This window comes from Neodiprion lecontei, chromosome 2 (genome assembly GCF_021901455.1).
Source record: "Neodiprion lecontei isolate iyNeoLeco1 chromosome 2, iyNeoLeco1.1, whole genome shotgun sequence".
NCBI classification, from domain to species: domain Eukaryota; kingdom Metazoa; phylum Arthropoda; class Insecta; order Hymenoptera; family Diprionidae; genus Neodiprion; species Neodiprion lecontei.
In genome coordinates, this window is record NC_060261.1 from 34,189,726 (window position 1) to 34,213,214 (window position 23,489).

Sequence of the window (23,489 nt, forward strand, 5' to 3'; positions counted from 1 at the left end):
AGGAACCACGGAGCGCTTATCCTGGAAGTCGAGAAATTTTATTAGCGGACTGACAGCTACCGAATTTGGGGTTGCGCGAAAAACGAATTGAAATAATTTATTGTAAACATGAACCAGGAACCACGGAGCGCTTATCCTGGAAGTCGAGAAATTTTATTAGCGGACTGACAGCTACCGAATTTGGGGTTGCGCGAAAAACGAATTGAAATAATTTATTGTAAACATGAACCAGGAACCACGGAGCGCTTATCCTGGAAGTCGAGAAATTTTATTAGCGGACTGACAGCTACCGAATTTGGGGTTGCGCGAAAAACGAATTGAAATAATTTATTGTAAACACGAAGCAGGAACCACGGAGCGCTTATCCTGGAAGTCGAGAAATTTTATTAGCGGACTGACAGCTACCGAATTTGGGGTTGCGCGAAAAACGAATTGAAATAATTTATTGTAAACATGAACCAGGAACCACGGAGCGCTTATCCTGGAAGTCGAGAAATTTTATTAGCGGACTGACAGCTACCGAATTTGGGGTTGCGCGAAAAACGAATTGAAATAATTTATTGTAAACATGAACCAGGAACCACGGAGCGCTTATCCTGGAAGTCGAGAAATTTTATTAGCGGACTGACAGCTACCGAATTTGGGGTTGCGCGAAAAACGAATTGAAATAATTTATTGTAAACACGAAGCAGGAACCACGGAGCGCTTATCCTGGAAGTCGAGAAATTTTATTAGCGGACTGACAGCTACCGAATTTGGGGTTGCGCGAAAAACGAATTGAAATAATTTATTGTAAATACGAAGCAGGAACCACGGAGCGCTTATCCTGGAAGTCGAGAAATTTTATTAGCGGACTGACAGCTACCGAATTTGGGGTTGCGCGAAAAACGAATTGAAATAATTTATTGTAAACATGAACCAGGAACCACGGAGCGCTTATCCTGGAAGTCGAGAAATTTTATTAGCGGACTGACAGCTACCGAATTTGGGGTTGCGCGAAAAACGAATTGAAATAATTTATTGTAAACATGAACCAGGAACCACGGAGCGCTTATCCTGGAAGTCGAGTTTCACCGCGTAGCGGACCCGAAGCGCGGGATCCGGGAGGTTGAGAACCCGGTACTCGAAATACGTAGCGGACCCGAAGCGCGGGATCGGGAGGTTGAGAACCCGGTACTCGAAATTTGCGGAGCGCGACTGTCATCCGTCCGCTCTACTGCGCGGTTGTTTCCCGACTGAGGAATTCGGCTAGCTGATTTTGAATTGGTGACGTCACTTTCTGAACATCCGACATCCAAACTTTGGTTTCGACCTTTAATACTATGTATGATGATGTGTGATGTATGATGTATGATGATATGATATGATGTATAATGCTTTTAGTTTTCACGTTTCATACAAGAAATACGCACTTCATCTCTCCTGCCGATTCCAGACTCAAGCGGCCATGCCCTTCGATGGTCAGCCGTTGACTGAAGATATATTCTTCAGAAGCGTCGTTCTTTCTCTCCCTATCACCTTTCTAGGTCTTTAAACCACTACGCAGCGTTAAATACCGTCTCATATACGAAGTATCCATTTCATCTTAATCAAAATTGGCGCATCCGTGATATATTACAGTTACTCTGAATTTTTTTCCATCCGAATACTTTTCGAAAAACAATTCTGCTCCTCCACCCAACGCAGATACTTCACTTACGACCAGCTAAAACAACGTTTCGATTCTATGCCTATGAAAATTCAAGATCGAGAGAGCAAATGAAAAGTTGTTGGAATAATTATGAATACTAATGTTATGGAATACATCGAGCGCGCGTCGAATAGAATCCCATTTCGAAATGAATAATTCTTCTCTTTTCATATCATAGCTAATCTAGTAATATAGGTAAACAGGATGGTTGGAGATGTTCGGAAATGGTAGGAGGTGGTCGGCGCTGGCAGAAGGTGATAGGGGATGGTCGAAAGTGGCCATTGATGGTGGGAGGTGGCAGGGTGAGGTAGGAGGTATTCGAAAATGGTAGGACATTTCAAATGTTAAAGTCGACGATGATCCGGTGCATAATTTTATCGTTACAGATTCTCTTTTCCCATGAGGCATAGAGTATTCAACAACGATAATGCAATCCTTAAAATTCATCATTCATCTCTGTCTGGAAAGATAATTCGCAAGGCGTGGTGTTCTATTCTATTTGCATTATTAGAAAAATACCCGTACTCTACATACACTGTTTCTAATCTTTTGCTACATTTGGTTTAATCCCCATGCTTCCACAGCACGAATAGTCGGAAATGTTTTTGATTATCCATAATAAAATAAAAGAAGTAACAAAGCTTAAATTTATTGTCAAAGCTCTAATGAATACATCAAACTGCGGTCGAATCAATTCATTTATTATTTGCACATGACCTCTGTATATTTGATAAATTATTCCTAAATACATTGAAAAATATGTATTTATAATGAAATATCATGCAATGGGCTGTGTAAACTATAAACTATAATTTCTATCGAATAGCTGCTTTTATGTCAACAGGGCTTTGAGACTCAGTTCAGTTCGTCCTCCTCCTCGTCCACCTCCGACCACCTCCAATAATCGCCAACCACCTCGAACAACCATCGATAACCACCTCGGGTTGTACCTGGAATAGCAATAAATATTTTCAGTATAAGAACACATCAAAAATATTACGTGAGGATTAATATTTGAAAAGTGCTGGAATAAATTTTTTTTGGCACTATTCGGACGCAATTTCGCGAGAGAAATCGATTAAGCGCAGTCCCGATACGCTGCAAGCAGCGGATCAAAAGTGACAGCAAAAAAAACCAGAATCTGTGTTTTCGACATTTTTCAGCAGGTGCTTTTTCCTTCGTAACTTCTTTCTTGTTGATCCCACGCTCTTTTCGCTGCGTTTTCTGGGTTCCTGGGGGTCCAATTAGTCAGGAAAGGGTCATTTAAATCGAATCTGAGACCAAAAATTTTGGCTCCAAAAATGGAAAAAAAGTAAGGCTAACCCCTTTGCATTTTTGGCGAAAATCTTGACGATTTTGAAAAGTGCTGGAATACATTCTTTCTGGCACTATTCCGACGTAATTTTGCGAGAGAAATCGATTGGGCGCAGTCCCAAACGCTGCGATCAACGCATCAAAAGTTACAGCCAAAAAACGAGAACCTGCGCGTTTTCGACATTTTTTAGCAGGTGCTTTTTCCTTCGCAATTACTCTCCTGTTGATCCCACGCTATTTTCGCGTGGCGCTATGTTACTATTTGTGCACAGTGAGTATAACATCTTTATGATATTTAATGGCAGTTGTAATCATAATTTATCAAAAATTTTTGAAACTTGTCATGTTTACAATAAATCATTTCAATTCATTCTTCGCGCAAGGCCAGCTTCAGTAGCTGTCAATGCGCTGATCAATAATGTCCTTGGTAAAATGTATCAATGAAACATTACGTTGATCCATACACGATATTTTTGACGTGGTCTAAGACTGAAAATATTCATTAGTATTCGAGGTATAACCCGAGGTGGTTAGCGGTGGTCGTTGGACGTGGTTGGTGGTGACGGAGGTGGACGAGGTGGAAGACCAGGAGGAGGAGGACGAGAAACACGAGGAGAACGAGGTGGACGAGGAGGATGAGGATTTGTGCACGGTGAATATAACATTTTTGTAATATTCAATGGCAATTGTAATTACATTTTATCTACAATTATCCAAATTAGTCATGTTTACAATAAATTATTTGAATTAATTTTTCGCGCAAACCCAAATTCAGTAGCCCTCAATGCGCCGATAAAATTTCTATAATTTTCTCATAATCTTCCCATCATCTTCTTGGTAAAATGTGTCAATTAAAAAATTGTGGTAATCCTTACACAATACTTTTCATGTGTTCTAATACTGTAAATATGTATTAGTTATACCTCATAACCCGACGTGGTTAGCGGTGGTCGTTGGAGGTGGTTGGCGGTGGTTGCGGGCAAAGCGTCTCTTCTCCAATCACGAATCACTTCTCTTCAATCTTCTATCGTCGTTCCGCTGCAGGTGATTAATGGCGACATGCCCATTCGTTGTTTTGAAGATTTGTCTTCTGATAATTTTGAACTGCAACCGGCTGACGGGACACTGTACCACTATATTTTTTTTATTTTCATACCTGATGTGTTCTGATGGACGGTTTCGTAGATGAGTGTCCCGTCTCCCAGAAGAAAGGTGGGATCAGCCGCGGTGTATAACTCGTAATTCGTTGGTGAGCCAAATTTTCCTTGGTCCTTACTTCGACTCTTCCCGCGGTACATTCAAATCGTTACATATCCAAAGGGGTTGGCCTTATTTTTTTTTTACCAAAAAATCTCGTCTCAAAATCGATTCGTATGACCATTTCTGACCGACGCTTTCAGCAACTCTTGACTACTTGCAATCCATTCTCCTCACAAAATTACGCGAACGAATTTCAGCGTTTATGAAATTGTGTAAATTTCGACCGAAAAAATTGAAACGAGTTAGACATGCATTTGTTCGCTAATTTGAAGTAAAAAGCTTGCTTGTGATAATCTATAGGAATCATCGTGTTCAGACTAATTGTACTCCAACTAATTCAAAAAGACATTCCGAATATTATAGATCTAACAGCCGGGGAAATACGAAAAAAAGCGAAACGTCCGAGGGCGTTTAGGACCAACGGCGCATTAAATTCTGTGTAAGTGTGAGAAGACACAATATTCAAGCATCAGTTATTTCCAAAAGCAAATACGGCTGAGTTTACGAAGCACCTGGCGTTTTCAAATAATCTTGGGAAAGAGTTACGATAAAATACATCATTCCCGGTGGAACAGAAGTACAAATTTACTGACTATGTTGGATTTTCCCGGTCTGTCACTACCCTGTAATCTGTCTCAGATTCTGCAAGACACCGTAGTAGTATTGATGAATCAACCTGGGTGTCAAAAATAAAAAAATCTTGTCTTTGGACAGATAATTAAACCGATACTGCGTATGTATGAACATATCGTTTCATGTTTCCAAATACATACATTCAACGTACTGCAATGTGTATTTCTGTATTCAACTTGTTTCATTCGGAAGTAATTTTTCACAATGGTCTAAATTAAAAGTTTCGCATAAGCAGGGTAAGACATCGTTTATTTGACAACAATAATGTTGCAATATTATTATAAGCAGATATTTCTATTTTACATCAAATAGGGTACATTATCCACAATTAAAATAGACTATCGATTGATGATTGTGTACAAGATCAGTATAATATGGCATATGTTATAGAATTTGTAGAAGCGTGAAAATAATTTAAGAAATGTTTAACACGAAAATGAATGACGAAATAATACTATCATTCTATAGTAAAATTATACGTATATGTATATGTGTATATATTTACATATAGTTATCGATCAACGATGAGCCAAAAATATACTTTCTTAAAAAATAAACTAAATGTAAATTTCTTCGTTTATATATTAATAAAAAATAATTAATATTGAGTTCAGATATTAACAAATAATACTTCTTTGTTTGTATAAACACAAATCTTGTGATTATTTGCATTAAATAATGATGGGTAAAACTCCGTTAAAGATACAAAATAAAATTTGTATCATTTCATATATCTTATTGATGAATAATTTCATCTCATTGGTATATATCAATAACATTTATGCATATATATTCTGTAACAGAGCTAAAAACTTTATATTGTCGTGTATATACGCTTTATAAATAGTTCTTTTTTTTTTTTTTTGTTAACACTTTGATATACTTTTGTAAGTTGTGCTCACATAATACCTGAATCCAAGTAAACAAAGAGTGCTAAATTTTGAGATTGATAACAGGTATTTGATAAACACATATCTACCACATTTTATCCGAACTTTTTCAATGTTCTTATAGGATTATTATTCAAATTTATGGTGGAAGATTGTAAAGCCTAATTTACTTATGGAAAAGAAATTACTTCAAGGTTTTATGAATAAATCTTCTATTGCCATTTTGTTTTTTCTATAGGTTCATCGTCCTTAGTGTTATGTTGACTCATTAATTATTGAACAATGATTGACATTTTTTGTATGTATAATACATGTTCAAATCAATAGTATATTCATTGTGTAAATGAATACGTATACTTGTTTATGTATACAAATAAATTGGTTGGCTTCAACAGATTTTCAGGAGCAAGTTTGTGTTGGTTTCTTTTACAGGAGTTGGTCATGGTACTTTAGCCGGCCAACTTTTAATATCCTGACAATAGCAACTATTTTTTGCATTTTAGTAATTTTTTTCTGTCCGGTTATAATATGTTTTGTTGTAATGCATCATTTTTCTCTGATACAATGAGTATGGATTTTAGCTTTTGTATTTTGTCAACGGTACATTGAAAACGGATAATGCAAAATGACGACAACTGTTCAACAGATTCATTTGCCTCTTTCTAGTCTTCAAATCTTCAAAACTATTCGAAGAATCTTCTATCAATAGTTTGTTATTGTATAAATCATAGGTATACGTAACGTAAATAGATGAATAGAATTGGCAAAGAAAAATAATTTATGCGATTTTATACACGCACGACTTCATTCTTGAATTATTTTCCCTCACATTCTCAAACTTCTTATCATCTCTTACATTCTCATTTTTGGTAATAATTTAGCTTCCAATTTTATGCATTTTTTATCGCAATGAAAATGAATTAATTCTAAGTACCTCTTTGTGGTCGTAAGCCTTAAACTTTAGCAAATTTTTTTTATTAATTACTTTTTTTCATACATCACATGCAATCGACGCGATTCGAGTCAACTTCATCTGTAGAGTCAACTACGATTACGAATTATCTATTGAGGTAGACGAGTGTATTTTCCAAATAGCTTTCGATAGCTTTTAATAATGCTAAACAGAATGATAAAAATTTCTTCCCCAACTTAAGAGTGCCATACGAATTTTTCCCCTTACCTTTAATCCTATACCAGAATAATAGACCACAAAGTTAGCCAAGAAAGTTTTAATTCACAATAGTACCCCATTACGATCTACAAAGTCTTTTTTCGAATAGTTTTTTATTTTTACATTCTGTTTGAGTCACATCCCAATTCATATCTAAAGTAGATCAATTTATTTATATAGCAAAAGAAATAATCATTCCGAATTCATTTGCTTTGTTTTGATAATAATTGCCAATTTTCTTATCGCAAATTGTAGTGAAGAAGTAATGTAATAATAATAACAATATTAATATTAATACTGTAGTCTGATTCTGGCTGAATATATTTTCCATACACTTGCGTTTATAACATTTATTTAATAACCAAATTCCGTAGTTTTCGTTATTCGAATTTTTGTTTCAATTCCTATTTTATAACTTACCTTCTGCTGTTCAGGTACTGTATTTGTACCTATCATATTCTTACCTGAGAATAAACTTGTATTTCGAATGATTTTCTTAAAGTATCAAGTAAATACTTTTCAACCCTACTCTGTAGGATTTTAATTATAGTATTAACTACCTTACATCATCCTCACATATAGATACCATTAAAAATATTTATACTAACTATCTGTGTCATGATAGTTAAAAAACGATAATGTGTACTCACACAAAATTTTATATATTTCAAGAGGCAATATTTAACTTTGTCATTTTTCGTTAGTGAGATTGCATCGATAATGTTACGTAATTAAATCAAATGTACCGTTTTGCGTGTTACCGAATGCATTTGAGAAAAGAACAAAAGCTAATATTCAGAATAATGCTTGGAAGTTATTTTTACGCTAATGACTATGCTTTATCGTCAAAATATATCTTATTAACTTTAACCTTTTGTCTGCACATCGGGTCATTTTGACCCTAAATTTTTCTTTGCACTTGAATAGCTCTGAGCGGTGAGGTCTATATCGGGCACGTTTTCCAATAGTTACATTATTTGTTTTGCAAATCTGACTGCAAAGACATAAAGTTTAATTAAATGATTACAAAAAGTATCTCTACCTTGTATTTCGAGAAGTGCATAGTTGCTAAGATATTGAAAGCTGAGTATTATCTGCAGTCAGATTGACTCAATATGCAATCAACAGGTTGTGACGGAGGTATGCACCGGAAGGGATAAATATGTTATAAGTAACTACTCTAATGTTCAAATGACCGCTATGATGTGATTAGACGCTATAAATAATTACAGTTGTAATAATACAATATGAGTTAGTAGCATGTAGCACAACTTCAGCGATCTAGATAGTTGGACAAAAACTTAATTTTCGACAAATTGATCAAAATCGCGCCCCGTTATAGACTGTTTATGGAGGAAAAAATATAACGATTGATTTTTTGGAATATTGACTGTTCATTACAAATTTTGGGGACTTATTTCAAGCTGTCTTTTATAATTAGTGTCATTTTTGTGGACATTATCCAAAAAACATTATCAAACGTATGATACAGGTAATAAACTACCGGATACCTAGTTATGACCACCTAATCTAAGCTTTAATTGCGCACACGCAGCTCCTAGCCAAGTTCCTGGAGTAATTTTTACCTCATAATATATTTTGAAAACGGCGGATTTACAGGATTGGTTCGTCAACAGTCAAGTCCATCTCTTCAACCGTTATATACAGACCTTCTTCCTGGTAGGTTGACTCGTGTTTAGCCAAGACTTTCAACAATGGGCGTAACTTCATCCACCATTGATAAGTAGGGATACGATGTCTAAATAAGTGAACGAAGAAATAATAATCATTAAGAAGATGCGTAATTATTATGCAAAGTACCCAATATTTAAATTTACTTACTCGAAATCGGTAACTTCTTTCAATTCTAAAAACGGTGTGTATCTGTATTGACGTCTTACGATTCCCAGCATCACTGCTGTATCTGGGGTAACTGCATTAACTTTTCCATCGGCAGTACTGTGCTTCTTCAACTGTTCAGTAAACCATTCGACGGCTTTAGATCCCATCTTAGTACCCAAATTACGATCAAAGGGAGTCGGCGAACCTCCTTGTTGCATATGTCCTATGTTCAGAAAGTGAATGTATAGTCAACAATAGCCTGATGAGAATAAAGCAAACTTGGAAATAACGTCAAATTATAGATTTCTTAGGACTTTACGAACCAATGATGTTCGATCTGCAACTGAATAATCCCTTTCCCTCCTCACTGAATAACCTCTGCATAAAGTCAGTGTTGTAATTTAAATTGGCACTTTCGTTTCTGAGAATCAATCCTCTCTGAACACCCTCAGACATCTTTGCTGCCATAGCAATAACATCTTGATTTAAATCTTTGATGTTAAATTTCTCTTCAAATATGTATGCAGCATCAGCACCACCTGCCAAACCAGCTACCGTAGCTAGATATCCACAATAACCACCCATTGTTTCAATTATAAACACACGCCGCTTCGTGCCTTGTGCCGATTGACGAATACGGTCACAGATCTGAAAGTTGAATAAATGACTACACTCGTACACGTTTCTTAAATGATGTTTGGAAATTGACATTGAATGCATATGCAATAAAAAAGGAGAAAAAAATATAGATGTGATTTGATATATTTAAATACTATGTCTATATACCTCTGTTATCTCGTTAAGTGCAGTATCACAACCAAGCGAAAATTCGGTGCCTGGTACGTTGTTGCTAATGGTTGCCGGTATCATTGCGATGGGGATCTTAAATTCGTCAAATTTATCTCGAGCATCGCAAAATGTCAATGCTGTTTGGTAGCCCTGAGAAAAGCAAAAAAGAAAGTGAGAACGAGAACAGTGATCAAATTCATTTAATTGAATTCAATTTCCCAACCGACATTTGACAATAATCAGACCATTCAGACTTGCAATTTAAAAAAACCATACCTCAAATCCACCAATGATTAGCAATGCTTGAATTCCAAATTCCTTAAGTCTCTGAGCAATTTGCGGTAATTGATCTTCTTTTGGCGGAGCTCTTTTGGTACCTAGATACGCACCACCCTGTGCTACCCAGCCAGTGACAGATGGCCAGTCCAACAATTTAAGTTTGCCAGCGATGAATCCCGGGACACCATCACATATTCCATAAACCTGGAATATTTTTATTCCAGATACGTTTGCGAAATTGCAAATACAATAAAGTATATTCACATACCTTATCCCCACGATAGATGCAGTTTCTAACAAAAGATCTTACAGCAGCATTCATGCCGCACGATGGAGAACCAACATGCATTACAGCCAGAGTGTAATGATCCTGTAAATAAATGTTTGTGTTACAAATATGCAGACTTTGACGAACCATGCAACATGCTTTTAGTATTCAGTATTTGAATAAGGTGTCGAATTCCGTGAAGGAACAATTAAATGAGTAGAAAAAGAGGTGAAATATTGGTGGGTAGTTTATACTTGCAGTGCAATAAGAAAAAAAATTCTATGTATTGAGAAAAACTATTTCACAAACAATTAAAAAACAAAAATTAATAATAATTGTAAGTTCAAATACTAGATAAAGACAATTTTTAACATGCAAGGCAAGATGACAAATGACCATATATGAGTAATTATGATTGCTGAAAATTTTTGGTCCAGAGGCAAGTTCTGAGACGAAGTTGCTTAGGATTAATACTTCACATTTATTTAAGACTTACTTGTCCCCACATAGTGTTCTGCTATGAAATGAGATAGAAGAAAACAGGTAATGTTTATAGATTGATACGAATCACGCAACGAATTCTAATTTGTCAAGCGATGCATGATCGTGCGTGAATCACTTAGGGTTGAAGTATAAAATTACCTTTGTCAAGGTGGGGCCGTCATTATCCTAAAGCAGCGTTACAAATATATTTAAATATCATTTATTTCATCAATGTACTCAATCCTACGTAGTAACCACTGCAAGGAAATAACGTGCTTCATTCTCAGAGAAACTTTCATAAAAAATCTACCCTTTAAATTCGATGCATTCTCTCTCGATCACCTTATATAACTGCGTTCTAAATATACGTTGAGAATTTAGTTTAATAGGTTATAACATCTAGTCTTACTTTTCCCAAAGCTGGTTCAGCTGGGGCCTTCAACCGGGTTAACATTTTATAGGTGTCCAAGTTCCGAGCAAATCCTCTGAAATTAGATTATGTGTATAAATAAAATTGTGCAACTAATATAACAACGTTATATATAAACCTCTTCTTCCAACTTCAGAAATAAGTTGGCTTTTTAAAAGTTAGAGTCCGCGCTCACTGGTAACTACTGACACAGTCACAAAAAATGTCACGTGCTTTGACTGTCTCATGACCGTAGTGAGCCCAACGTCATAAGTTTCTATAGAAAGCATGCGAAGAAATTTTTTGTCACCATGACAAAAGTCACCAGTGAGCACCTACCCTTACTCAGTATGGCTGCTCTGTAATTTATAGGCAGCCAAATTTTTCGAAATCCATCAGATAGCATTTGCAAGACCTACTTTCCACGTAGTTGAACAGCTAGCTCCCAATTCTTTTCGGCCATTGCCTGAGCCACTGCCTTAGTACGGCGTACGCATTCCATCAAAGGAAGACGAACAGCTTGATTACCATCCAGAGTGACTACGCAGGCTTCTGTGTCCCCTTCTGCCTCCATGAGAGCCATAACTGCTTCGGCACCCATCCTACATCCCTGAAAGTCCGAAAATGCATTATTAGAACTTCAGTTTCGGAAAGTACGATTAGAAGTAAAAGAATTCGCACCAAAACTCTGTCAAAAGCTGACGGATTTCCTCCTCTTTGGACATGTCCTAAAACAGTTATTCGTGTATCTTGATGGAGTTTGTCCACAACGACTTTGTGCACTTTCTCAGCAGTAATCGGGTCCCCATTCCTGTCAACCGCACCCTCTGCGACTATGATGATGTTTAGACGCTGTCCAGTAAGACGCTCCTGAATAAGATTGAAGCAAATTTCAAATCATTAATGATGCATTGTAGAATTTTTCAGCAAGGAAGTTATTTGATAAAATTTATTTTATGTACTTACTACAAAAATCTGATACCAGAGTCACTAGACTCCACTCAAATAGCATATTATTTTTATTAGCTGAACGTTAATGTGTTACATTGGCGTCGATACAATTCGTATCGATGTATATAATGTATATGACACATAAGTATGTATAAACAGCAGCAGCATAACTTTAATAAGCAGCTCAAATCTGAAGTTGCACAAATGTTAATGGAAACAAAATTGATCAAATTAATACGTGATGTAATGAGGCTTGTCAAATTTATTGACTAATAACACTTCAATACATTAGATTGCGTTCGGTACTTTTATGTTTGAAAGTAGACAAGACAATTATTGCATTGGAACACAGTAACGCTCAATGGAATAGTAGAAGCAAGAGCAAGTGTGTGAAAAAAAAATGACAAGCTTACAATTATTGGAGCAACAGAAAATAGAAAAATTAAATGGAAGTGGTGGAGCTGACCTTAAGATAGATAAAGAGCATACAATACATTATAGAACGAAATATGATGTTTAGTTTTATTCAAAACTATCTGTGATATTAAGACACGATATGCATTGAACTTGGTTGTGAGCTAAAGATATACAGTGGTAGCATCAATATCAAAAGAAAGCAAAGAAGTAGCAAGGTGCTCGAAAGTTTTATTTACAATGTATTTTGCTCCAATTTCGGCTGTTTAGATATTCAGAAATAATACCTGTCCATCAACAACAAATAAGAAAAGAAACCAGAGTAATAAAATATATAATATCGGAATTTTCAAATAATCATTCACCATGTAAGAATTTTATAATCACACCTGCAATAACTTTTTGCAGAGCTTGTTAGGCCAATCTTGTTCGGGTGGCCATTCTGGCATGAAGACAAAGTCTGCTTCGGAAGCCATGGCTGCCACCAGAGCTAGGTAACTGTAATATTTCATTGTCAGATCCCGCATGAGGTAATATAGCGTACAGGTACAGATATGTTGCGGCAAATTAATACTTTGTATTAGTTTTCTCAATTTTTATGATGTGAATATATTGAGCAAACAAAATATGAACATAAATTGCTGAATTGCCCACAGAATTTTATCAAAATGTACCGTCAACAGCGATACAGGTCAGGCAGGTTGCAATTCGGTTTTCTTGCTTTACGGTAGATTCTAACTACTACGACTAATACTAAGCACTTCTAGGGTGAAATATTTTAGGGTATTGTTTTTGTAGACTATAGATATTTGTAATGAAATGAAAGTATTCTAGCTATGAATTGACTTACGTTAAAGCAGACTAATCTCATGGGGTTTTTATGATTCTTAATTAGTTGAGCTGAACAATATTCACGCGGAAGCAATAGATATTTAGATACGGACAAACGTACGAGTTCGTCTTACAAATGTAATTTGATACGTGTTCTGTACGTATTTATATTCCATCTTCTCCCAAGTCTGTTTTGGAGAATAATTTTGCGCAACATATATAACGATTATATAATTACGAATTGAGACTTAAATTCCTGAAGCTATACAAGAAAGACAATGATTATTTTTTTCAAAATACATAACAATAACTTGAAACACGAGGACATCAAACGTTCGTTAGATCAGGCTGAGTTAGTGGTACAAAACACTCGTAGTGTGTGGGTTGAGAAAATTTTGATAAAATTCATATAACGTGCCTGTTCCAACTTTCTACAAAGTTTTTCAGGCCAGTCTGCAGGGGGCGGACTTTCTGGGAAGAATACATAGTCGGCCTCGGAGGCTAGAGCTCCAACAATAGCCAGGTACCTAACCAATATCAAAACTCGTTCATAATCATAAAATTTTCAATACATATCAACTAGGTAGGACTTACCCACAGTGACGACCCATTACTTCCATGATAAACGTACGTTGATGAGAATAGGCAGTACTAACAATAGCATCTATACTTTCTATAATACGGTGCAAAGCGGAGTCCGTTCCAATAGTCATATCAGTCCCGCAAAAATCATTGTCGATTGATCCCACCATACCAGCGATATGAAGATGTTGATATTTGTCTCTTTGCTCAGGGGTTATTTCACCTTTGAAAATTCAAATAAAATTCATATGTTTACAAAATATTGCAACTTGTTCCACAAAGCGGTCCTAATTCTAGAAATCATTTTCAAATCTCGGATGTCTGCCACGATTTTGTCATTTTTTCTCACACTATTAAAATAGAAAAACTGAAACCTAGCAATGAATTGAAGAGTCAATGAAATAGTTTGAAAAGAGCTTCCAAAAAAGGGCACTTTTTCCGCATTTTGGGGTCTGCACAAATTTTTACAAAACGAGGGCTAAATGATACCTTATGATACCCAAATATTTAGGACAAAATTTTAAAACGAATGCTTCCGGAAATATGGGGGAGCAAAGTTGTCAAATTTCAGTATATTCGGTATTAAAGTCCCATAAAAAAAAATTTCAGATTTGCAAAACAAACTATGATATTTCCATTTGTTTTGAGCGCTGAATCCGAATCTGATGTCAAAAATACCTGTATACTCATAAAATAATTCAGTAAAGCAACACCCTACTTTAAGGGATGTTTTGGACTTTACTGAATTATTTATGGGGTTTACGCGTATTTGCGATGTGAAATTCGGATTCAGTGTCGAAAAATACACGGGAACAGCATGGTCACTCTTCCAAATCTAAAAAAAAAAATTATTAGTTATGGGGATGTGTAACCGAACATATGGAAATTTGACAACTTTACTTTCCTATAACACCGGAAGCATTCGTATACTCAGGCGTTCTTGAGTATAAGGCTCTCATAAGATATCACTTGGTCTTTGTTTCGAAAAAATTCGCGCAGACCCGAAAATAGGCAATCTTTGCGGTTGCTCTTTGTAATGTTAACGAAATTTCTAATTTCTCTCTGCTCTTATGGTAGGGATTCAATTCATTGATTGCTTGAAATGATTCAAACTAAAATCTATGTACCAGCTTCGATGAGCTCTTTCAGGAGTTCTGGCCATTCTTCCTTGAACAAATTAGCTCCCGTCAAAGAACCGTCACCACCGATGACAACTAAGTTAGTAATTCCACGAGCTACCAAATTCTTGGCAGCCTTGCGCCGTCCGGCACGCTCCTTGAAATCCATGCATCGAGCTGATCCAATCACTGTCCCACCCTGGAACAAATTGAGAATACCTTAACTCATGCTCCGAACTTTATGAGTTTAAGTAAATCATAAATTTTATCGAAAATGGCAAGACTCCAATTTATTTATATTTATTTTGCAAGTATTTTACTCTTGACCACAGCACACCTTGTGAATAATGCAGGATACAGATGACCACGTTGCTTCAACAATATTGTCTCCTCCATCTACCATACCTTGGTAGCCTTCCTTGATAAAGAATACTTTGCAGCCCAAGTAAATACTCATCCGTACTACAGCACGCACTGCCGCATTCATACCTGCAAAAAGTTCGAGACATGCCTACCTGATGGAAATCACCAAATCACACTTAAAGATAGTGACTTAAATAATGATTCAACATTTTTTTACCATTTCTTCAACCTTCTCCATAATAATTACAAATTTACAAAAATTCAATATTTCAAGGCCATGTTAATGATTGTTTAGCATTTTTCTATGCTAATTAATAGGAATATTTCTTGGTTTCACAAGTCAACAATGAACCTACGTTAGTGAGATGTAATTTTTTTGGTCAAAAACTAAAATAATGACCAATACTTTTTCATTGAGCAGAACGAGTTTCTAGACGCACTACTGACCCCAATCATTCCAATGACTTCGTGACATTTTTATTATTCGTTGAATTTTATACCTTGCGAATCTCCACCACTAGTGAAGACTGCGATACCCTTGCCTTTATGGCTACCGGGTTTAATAAACTTCTGTGCTGCCAGCTCTTCCTCCATGATGTGTAAATATACTTTGCAAACTGGCTGCAACTGTGGCAAAAAAATAACTCTGTTAATTAGTCTATTAAAGTAACAACCTTGTTGAGAATACATACTCATGTTAATATCTAAGTAGACAGATGATTCAAATTGGTTATTTCAGAGGTAGATTTCCAACACATGTATCGCGATAATCTGCCTTTTTTTTTGCATTCATCCATTTTATTCTCTCCCTTAGCACGCAAGGATGCTTTCCACATGGTACATTTACAACCTATTGGCATCCGTAATACTGTTAATAAATGAGATCTGGTAATTGAGATCTTGTGATTGAGATATTTCGATCATTTCATGCTGCATATGAATTTTGCCTATTGAGAACTATTTAACGAATCCAATTCGTCCACACCCGTTTTATCATCGCAATCATCAAACCATACATCGGTGTAGCCTCCGTAATGCAGAAAAAAAATCCATGGAAACTAAGTAATGGATATTGGAATACAATAATATGGAAACAAAAATCATATTTAATCACAGAATTTACCACGATGTGAAATAAACATTCCCACGTAACATAAGCTGGATATTTTTCTCAAAAAGAGGTTACTCGGGTCAGTATTGATAATTTAAAAAATAAAATAAAGTTGACAATATTATATATATATATATAAGTAGGTATATATGTATATGCCTTTGCAACAGTCAAGGTTAATTGCTTTGAAGCTTTCATAATTAGTGCAGACTGACTGTTATATTTCGATAAAGTTCCATGATCGTTTTCATCGCTTAAGGTATTTTGATCTTCGACGTAAGCCTGACGGATATTTTGTTATTATATCTGTGATTATTTTTTTGACAGTTAATGTGATCATTTTTACATTTATCATCGTCACAAGATTCATTTTGGGAATCTGGCGTATTTTCAGAATACGTTATGCTTTTGTGATTTTCAAACGTGGAGTTAGATTGGCGTTTCATGAATCAAGTAGCTAAGCTAATTTAAAAACTCGTGATTTTGAACATCAATGATTGATATAACCTTGGGTTAATCTAATTGAATTAACTATAATGGAATTTTGACATGTTACTCCATATTTTCATCGATATACACAGTTACCACTGAAATTAAATCAAATGAAGATCGACTACCGGAGAAATTTGTGCAAAAACGAGAGAACGACGATCATATAAAGTTTCAATGATGTACGATCAGACACTCTCCGCAATAAGAGGAGAAAAATGGTGATTTTCTTGCCACTACTGTATTGCAGATTCATGAGCGTATTAAAAAACAATGAAGAAGTCTTAATACTCACTAAATTTAAATTCCTATTTCAGAATATTTACGCTCGTTCGCTGACGAAAAATCCTTCCACTTCACACGGGCGGCTGTCAGAAGTCACCTGCACAACGTTTGGACGTTTCAAGGTGACCTTAGAGGGCCCCGCACAACCCCGGACCACCGCTATACGGATACTCGAATAGCAGACGACTTTTCAAAATTCAAAATAGACGGCGCCACGGTACGGCTCGTCAGCCAATTGCAGCACTGTGACGTTCGCGGAAAATTTAACAACCCCAACATTTGAATTTAAAGAGATCCCGAAACACAACTGTCAAGATATTTTATTTAGAGTTTATTAATATATTTGTATGAACAGAGATTTTATTTTCACTTTGTTGCTAGTATTTGTCAAACAAATTCATGCGTCGCTTACAGTACCCTCGAATAAAAAACGTTCTAAAGATTTAAACATCACATCAATTTCTCGTGAATCAATTACAAAAAAAATCAATTCCCATACGTGAATCACTGCATCGCAATTTCTTGGAATCTTGCAATCTCTGATGAAATCACGTGTCAGATTTACTTGCAAGAGGTCACCTTGACGCATGACTTACTCTCCCTCCATCGGTTGAACGAAAGGTACAAGAGTAAGAAAAAAAAAAGAAGAGTTTTAACAAACAGGGGATCACATAAAATTCACCTTTCGTCAATTAAAACAATTCTTGCATCAGTCGGGGAGCCTAAAACTGGCGAGAATTTAGAGATTCGAAATGGGGGGCAGTAAAAGTTAGGTACGTGATCTCCCTGTCGTTCTTTCAGTAGCACGTGCCATATGACACGTGTATTAGTGGTGAAGAAACTAGCCCCATAGTACTCAGAGCTGAGTGTAACCACGTATACTAGCAGTACACCTTTCGTTACGCAGGTAAAAGCTGGGCTAGAAACAGAAGTTTCGACCTGAGATCACTACAAAAATATACATAAACATCGTGCAGTATCTGGGCAATGTTGAATAACCTGGTTACAATTTTCTGGCTTTCAGAATCGAAATCTATACTTTATTATCAGATGTCTTTGCGGAAAAAGTGAAGTTTCTTTGCATTCACTACATCGCCAGCGTTGATATATATTAATATTGAAAATTGGAAAATAGTAGCCAATGGCAGTAGCTTGATTCAATTATGGATGGTGTATAGCCGCGAAAGCAAATAACGGGGCACGAGAAAATTCAATGTTGTGAAATTAGTCACCGATAAACTTGAAACAATAGAAAGCGAGGAATTAAAATCAGAGGACGTACTTTGAACCGACGAAATTCTCTGATTTTCACGTTCTGTGAATCGCTAGATTCCCTGAGATAGTAAAATAACTATACGACATAAATTGCAATCTAAAAGAAAATAAATAAGTTTTATTCAAATTACCAGATAATTGTGGAGATTGTTTCTTCATGTCACTCGATGGTAGAATTGTTTCATCTTGTTTTGGGCTGACCATTGAACACATCGATTGAATGACTTACACCTAGTCGAATATATTGAACGAGACTAGAAGTAAATGAAGTAATTGGTACAGAGATGAATATAAAAATTTGATAAATAAATAGCAGAATGAAAACTAATTTATATAGATAAGTGATAACTGTGGAAAAAAGTGTGATCGAAAGTATTGCAAAAGCAATTGTCGACACTTCTTTAATCATCAAAACAATAAAAAGGTAATATGAAAAATTACAACTTTCTTTTGTTCACTAGTCTCACAAATGCCCAATTGCATACACATTCAATTCAAACAACCCGCAAAGCATTCTCAGAATAATTTTGAATTTTAGAAAATAAATAAAAATGACGAGTAATGCGGTGTTTCGACTTGAATTGAATATGTACAATGAGGATACATTTTTCTTTTATTTAGGCTGATTGTGATTTGTTTATCATTGAGTTATATTGTTACGGGGTTTGCTGCTGTAAAAAACCTCATCGTTGCTAATGATTTATATAACCTGCAATGATGGTAAGAAAGATAACTGCTCGAAAGCAATATAGTAGCATTTTGTATGGTTTTTTCAGACATTTTATCAGAATTTATTATTTCGTGTAAACGTTTATAATAATTATAATTTACAATTACGATGGATGATGATAAATACAAATAGAACAACGTAATTCAGGACAAAGAGTCGTGGCGTCGAGGGTGGCGTGGTGGTTGAAGGGGGGTTCAGGGAAGGGGTGGTGGTGAAGTACGTAATAATGGCGTGTTAATTAATAATAATAGTTAATTATTATTATCAATAATATTATTATTAATATTATAGTTTTCTAATGGGAGGAGTTTGCTGTATTTTTTCTTTTTTTTTTTTTTTTAAATAAGAGTAAGGTGGAAATTGTTGGATGAGGGGAAGCAGCTAAGAAGTTACAACATACACCGATCAGTGATTAATTTAACGCGATAGCTTTTCTGGTTCTCATTCAAATGATTAAAAAGTTTGTCGATAAAATACTTGAAATTCAAGTATTCCGAAAAATAGGAAAAAGAAAAAGAATTCCGAAGAGGAGGAAAAATACATGAAGAAGAAAGACGTATAAAATTGCCTTGGGAAAACTTCCAAATCGAAGTATGTAGACACAAAATGAGTATAATGTGAGTTTAGGTAAAACTGTGTTTTTTCAAGATAATGAAACTGGTTTTGTTAACAATAATTGGGAAATAGGAAGGAGGAGCGGAAGGGGAATACAAATATTAGGGTCTACTGAGCGAGATTAGGTCGACAAGGGTTAAAAATTCATGAAACCATTACTTATGCCCATTGTTTGGTAGCCCATTTTCACCCAGCGGACCCTGATTGCTTATAAAACTCTCACATTCCATTGAGCAACAAATACATCAGCGATAAAAAAAAAAATAACAGAAAAAAAAGTGTGTTTCACGTATGTAAGTGACAATTAGCATATTATTTTGGATCCATTGATTGGTAAGGACAATAATCATTGTTACGATTGGTACGATGCAATGTGTGGAACACGAACACGAACACGATCACGATCTAGATCCAGTTCATGATCAAGAGCAAGTCGTTATTTCTGTATGTTTGTTTGGTTTCTGGTTTGTTTGTTGCAACAGACACCGATACACCGAAAATACCAACACGACAGCAACACGTTTACCCAAAATGTATATATCAATTACTTGTATCTGTAATATATATATGTATATATATATATACGAAAAAATAGATATCTTTCGAAACCAGTTACAAGATTATTATTACTTATTACGATTTTTTTCTCTTTCGTGACAACGGATGCATGGATGTTTTATTCAAGAAATATTATGCGTGTCTTTTTTACCTTTACTCAAATCTTCACCATTAATTATTAAATATTTAATACACTAACCGACATCGCTGATATTCAAACCGTGAGGTAAAACTTTTCTTCATACTTTTACAGATACAGCTATAAAAAAGTGAATCTATACGTGTGTTAATTTTTGTGTTATTTTCACTTTTCATACTCAGCTTTACATTTACACACGATTTTTGTGTATCAGTAAATACAGGATTTAAAACTGTGAGTGAATTCATCATGTGGCAAACGATTGCAGTGTTCTTTTTTTTTCAAAGAAAGTAATATTCTCACACAATATGTCCGACCAATTGTGTATGTACCAAGAAAAGGATCGCACAACAAAAATATACACATACAATTTTCTTTTTCTCGACCGCAACATGAATTATTATGTAGTAGTAAACATCTCTGGCATGTATGTATATATACATATGTATATATATATATATATATATATATGTATTTATATATATATATATTTATATATATATATTTATTTATATATGATATATAAAGAGGTTTTTTCATTTTTTTTTTACTTTTCAAAGGATTTTTCGGTAGGATTAAATGGATTGCAATTGAAGAGCATAGGAAGAGATGAGGGATGGGGAGGGTATCGTTGATATTAAAGTATAGACTTTAAGAAAGCGTGGATTGGTTTGGGATTTTCTTCCTTTTTTTCCTAATACAGCCTCCAGTAATTTACGATAACTGGAGCTATGATTAGCTTAAAAAAAACATGCTTCGTCGATAATACACATTATATTCTTCATCCTGATAATGTGTGCCGGATTCTTCGCAAAATTATGTCGTTTACACATGCAATAATATGGATGTAGTAATAATAATACATGGAATACAGCGAATGCAAACAACGCATCATTGTATAAAAAAAAAATAATGTGAAAATGTAATAAAGATGAAATTAAGTTACCACCGACGTTGTTGTTTCTGTTATCTGTTGTGATTTTTATTTATTCATTTTCATTCTGTTCTTTTTTTTTTGATGTTTTTTCCTGTCTTTTGTTTCGGAGTTGAATATCTTAATAATGTATTTTAATTATTCTTCTTTCTCCTTCAGCGTTTATTTTTTCTTTCATTTGCATTCTTGAACTATATAATATTGTATCCGCTAGACAATGTGAAATTTCATTTTAAATGACAACTGGGTATATAATGTATCAATGCTTCTCTTTTAGCGTATTTTTTAGTTGGTAATTAACAAGATTGGAGGATAGCAATATCGTATGACAAGTAGCTTCTAAAAAAGACCTCATTGTTTTTTTTTTTTTTTTTACTATTTCGATAATCAATTTTTATCAATACCAAACAATATACTGTTGTGCTTTACATAATTCTCCCACATCGTCGTGTTTATTTTTTATTTGCTTCGTTATTTCGATTCGTTAATTGGTTTTATGCTTCCTGCAGCAGTGATAATCAATTTACATGTATAAACACGTACATGTGCGACCGTTCTCGACTGTTGTCTCATTGTTTGGGACGTATTTGGATGTTATTTATTATTTGTTTGTTTACCAAATTTGTTTTTAATTTCATTATTTTGGTATCCTTTGCTTTTCATATACGCGTGGTATAAATTTTCAAATTTCGACTAATACAATCATTTGTTATAGCGAAGAACTCCGCTCTTTCGCCATTAAACAACACAATCTGGAGCATGTATTTTGTAAGGTTCTTACAACGCTTTTTTCATCATCCACTTAATTTTTACTTGGTTAAAACAGCTCGTTCGTTTTCTTTCTTCCTTTCTCTCCCTTTCCGATTTCTTTTTTTCTTTACTCTATTTCTCTATTTCTGTCTTTCTCTCTAACTCAACGATTATAATAATAAGTTGTTTAATATAATGTCGAGATTTAACAATTTCAGACCACGGGTAGTGTGCAAAGAATGCATTTTAATAGAGAAGTTGACTTTTATTAGGAGGAGATTTATATGGAAGGGAAATATATATACGCGAGGGCGAAAGGATACAGGAAATGGGAGTTGGGAGGGAGGACTATAGAATAGGATGTTGTTGTTTTTTCTTTTGTTTTTATATTAGAAGGATTGGACTTAAATTATGAGGGTTAGTTATCTCCTCCTTCCTGTGGTTCATCCCCTTCGTTCTGCGTATCGCTTGTCCATAGGGTAAGGTTATCACGCAACAGCTGCATGATAAGTGTAGAGTCTTTGTAACTATCCTCATTCAATGTGTCTAACTCTGCGATAGCATCGTCGAATGCCTAGAGAAGAAATCCTTATTATTTTCATCAAAAGAGTAAAAATGGAGGAGAAAACTTCAAATGAAAGAAGGAAAGAGAAAAATCAAAAATCTCAAAGCTAATAATAACTTAGTGGTTCATTACTTTCCTCATATTCCATGCAAATTCTCAATAGAAGTTATGAATTGATTCTTATATTGGAATGTTTAAAAAAAAAAAAGGTAAATAATTCGACAATTTAGCACAGTTTAACGAACTGAAGGTTCTGAAGAATGAGAAACAGAAGATTTCGATAGTTTGAGAAGATGTTAGATTTCAGTACTCATAAGAACCACAGAATAATGGTACTAGAAATAGTACTGGATACATTATGATAAACATTATTTTTCTATGCGCCACATTAGAAACCAACAGACAAAGAGACAACATCATTTGGTAGGATTAAGTGGCGGTCAATCAAAAGAAATATATTAATTAGACACGATTACTAAATTCCTGGAAATTTTTAATTTTCTATTTAAATACTGACAGTCCTCCAGGCACAAGCGGTAAAAATATAGAATAAAATATCTATATTAATATCCAAGTAATAACCTAAATTTACTATAAGGCAGTGTTGAACAAAATATCTGGTTAGAATATGGTACAAAATCATTAGTAGCACAGTGGAGACATTACACCCTGAACATTCGTTGGCAATTTGCATCCAGCACTGGTCATTCAATGGATAGTAACAATATCATAGGCAAGCAATGTAAAATAA

At 34.9% G+C, this 23,489-nt stretch overlaps 2 protein-coding genes across 12 annotated transcripts in view; both read right to left on the bottom strand.

Annotated features, from left to right (window-relative positions):
* Positions 1-5,129: 5,129 nt before the first annotated feature.
* LOC107219025 (ATP-dependent 6-phosphofructokinase) lies at positions 5,130-17,324 on the bottom strand. 6 transcript variants are annotated; one of them, XM_046732798.1, is made up of 17 exons: positions 17,183-17,324; positions 15,788-15,914; positions 15,262-15,413; positions 14,934-15,123; positions 13,819-14,029; positions 12,783-12,891; positions 11,710-11,898; positions 11,448-11,638; positions 11,029-11,104; positions 10,779-10,805; positions 10,633-10,650; positions 10,137-10,238; positions 9,866-10,072; positions 9,587-9,739; positions 9,124-9,448; positions 8,801-9,023; positions 5,130-8,717 (listed from the first exon to the last, which is right to left on the bottom strand). In XM_046732798.1, the coding sequence occupies exons 2-17, from the start codon at positions 15,879-15,881 to the stop codon at positions 8,573-8,575; spliced, it is 2,412 nt and encodes an 803-aa protein (XP_046588754.1). In that variant the 5' UTR covers positions 15,882-15,914; positions 17,183-17,324; the 3' UTR covers positions 5,130-8,572. The 6 variants fall into 6 exon arrangements, with proteins under 6 accessions (XP_046588754.1, XP_046588753.1, XP_046588752.1 ...); XM_046732797.1 differs by having other exon boundaries at positions 10,633-10,653; XM_046732796.1 differs by lacking the exon at positions 12,783-12,891 and adding an exon at positions 13,643-13,751 and having other exon boundaries at positions 10,633-10,653.
* Positions 17,325-19,209: 1,885 nt separating this feature from the next.
* The window catches only part of LOC107219026 (14-3-3 protein zeta), a 29,070-nt gene continuing 24,790 nt past the window's right edge, over positions 19,210-23,489 (bottom strand). For all 6 annotated transcript variants that reach the window (XM_046732810.1, XM_046732812.1, XM_046732808.1 and 3 more), the window contains exon 5: positions 19,210-22,747. In XM_046732810.1, coding sequence (XP_046588766.1) covers positions 22,592-22,747 — 156 coding nt within the window. In that variant the 3' untranslated portion in view covers positions 19,210-22,591. The remainder of the gene's footprint in view (positions 22,748-23,489) is intronic.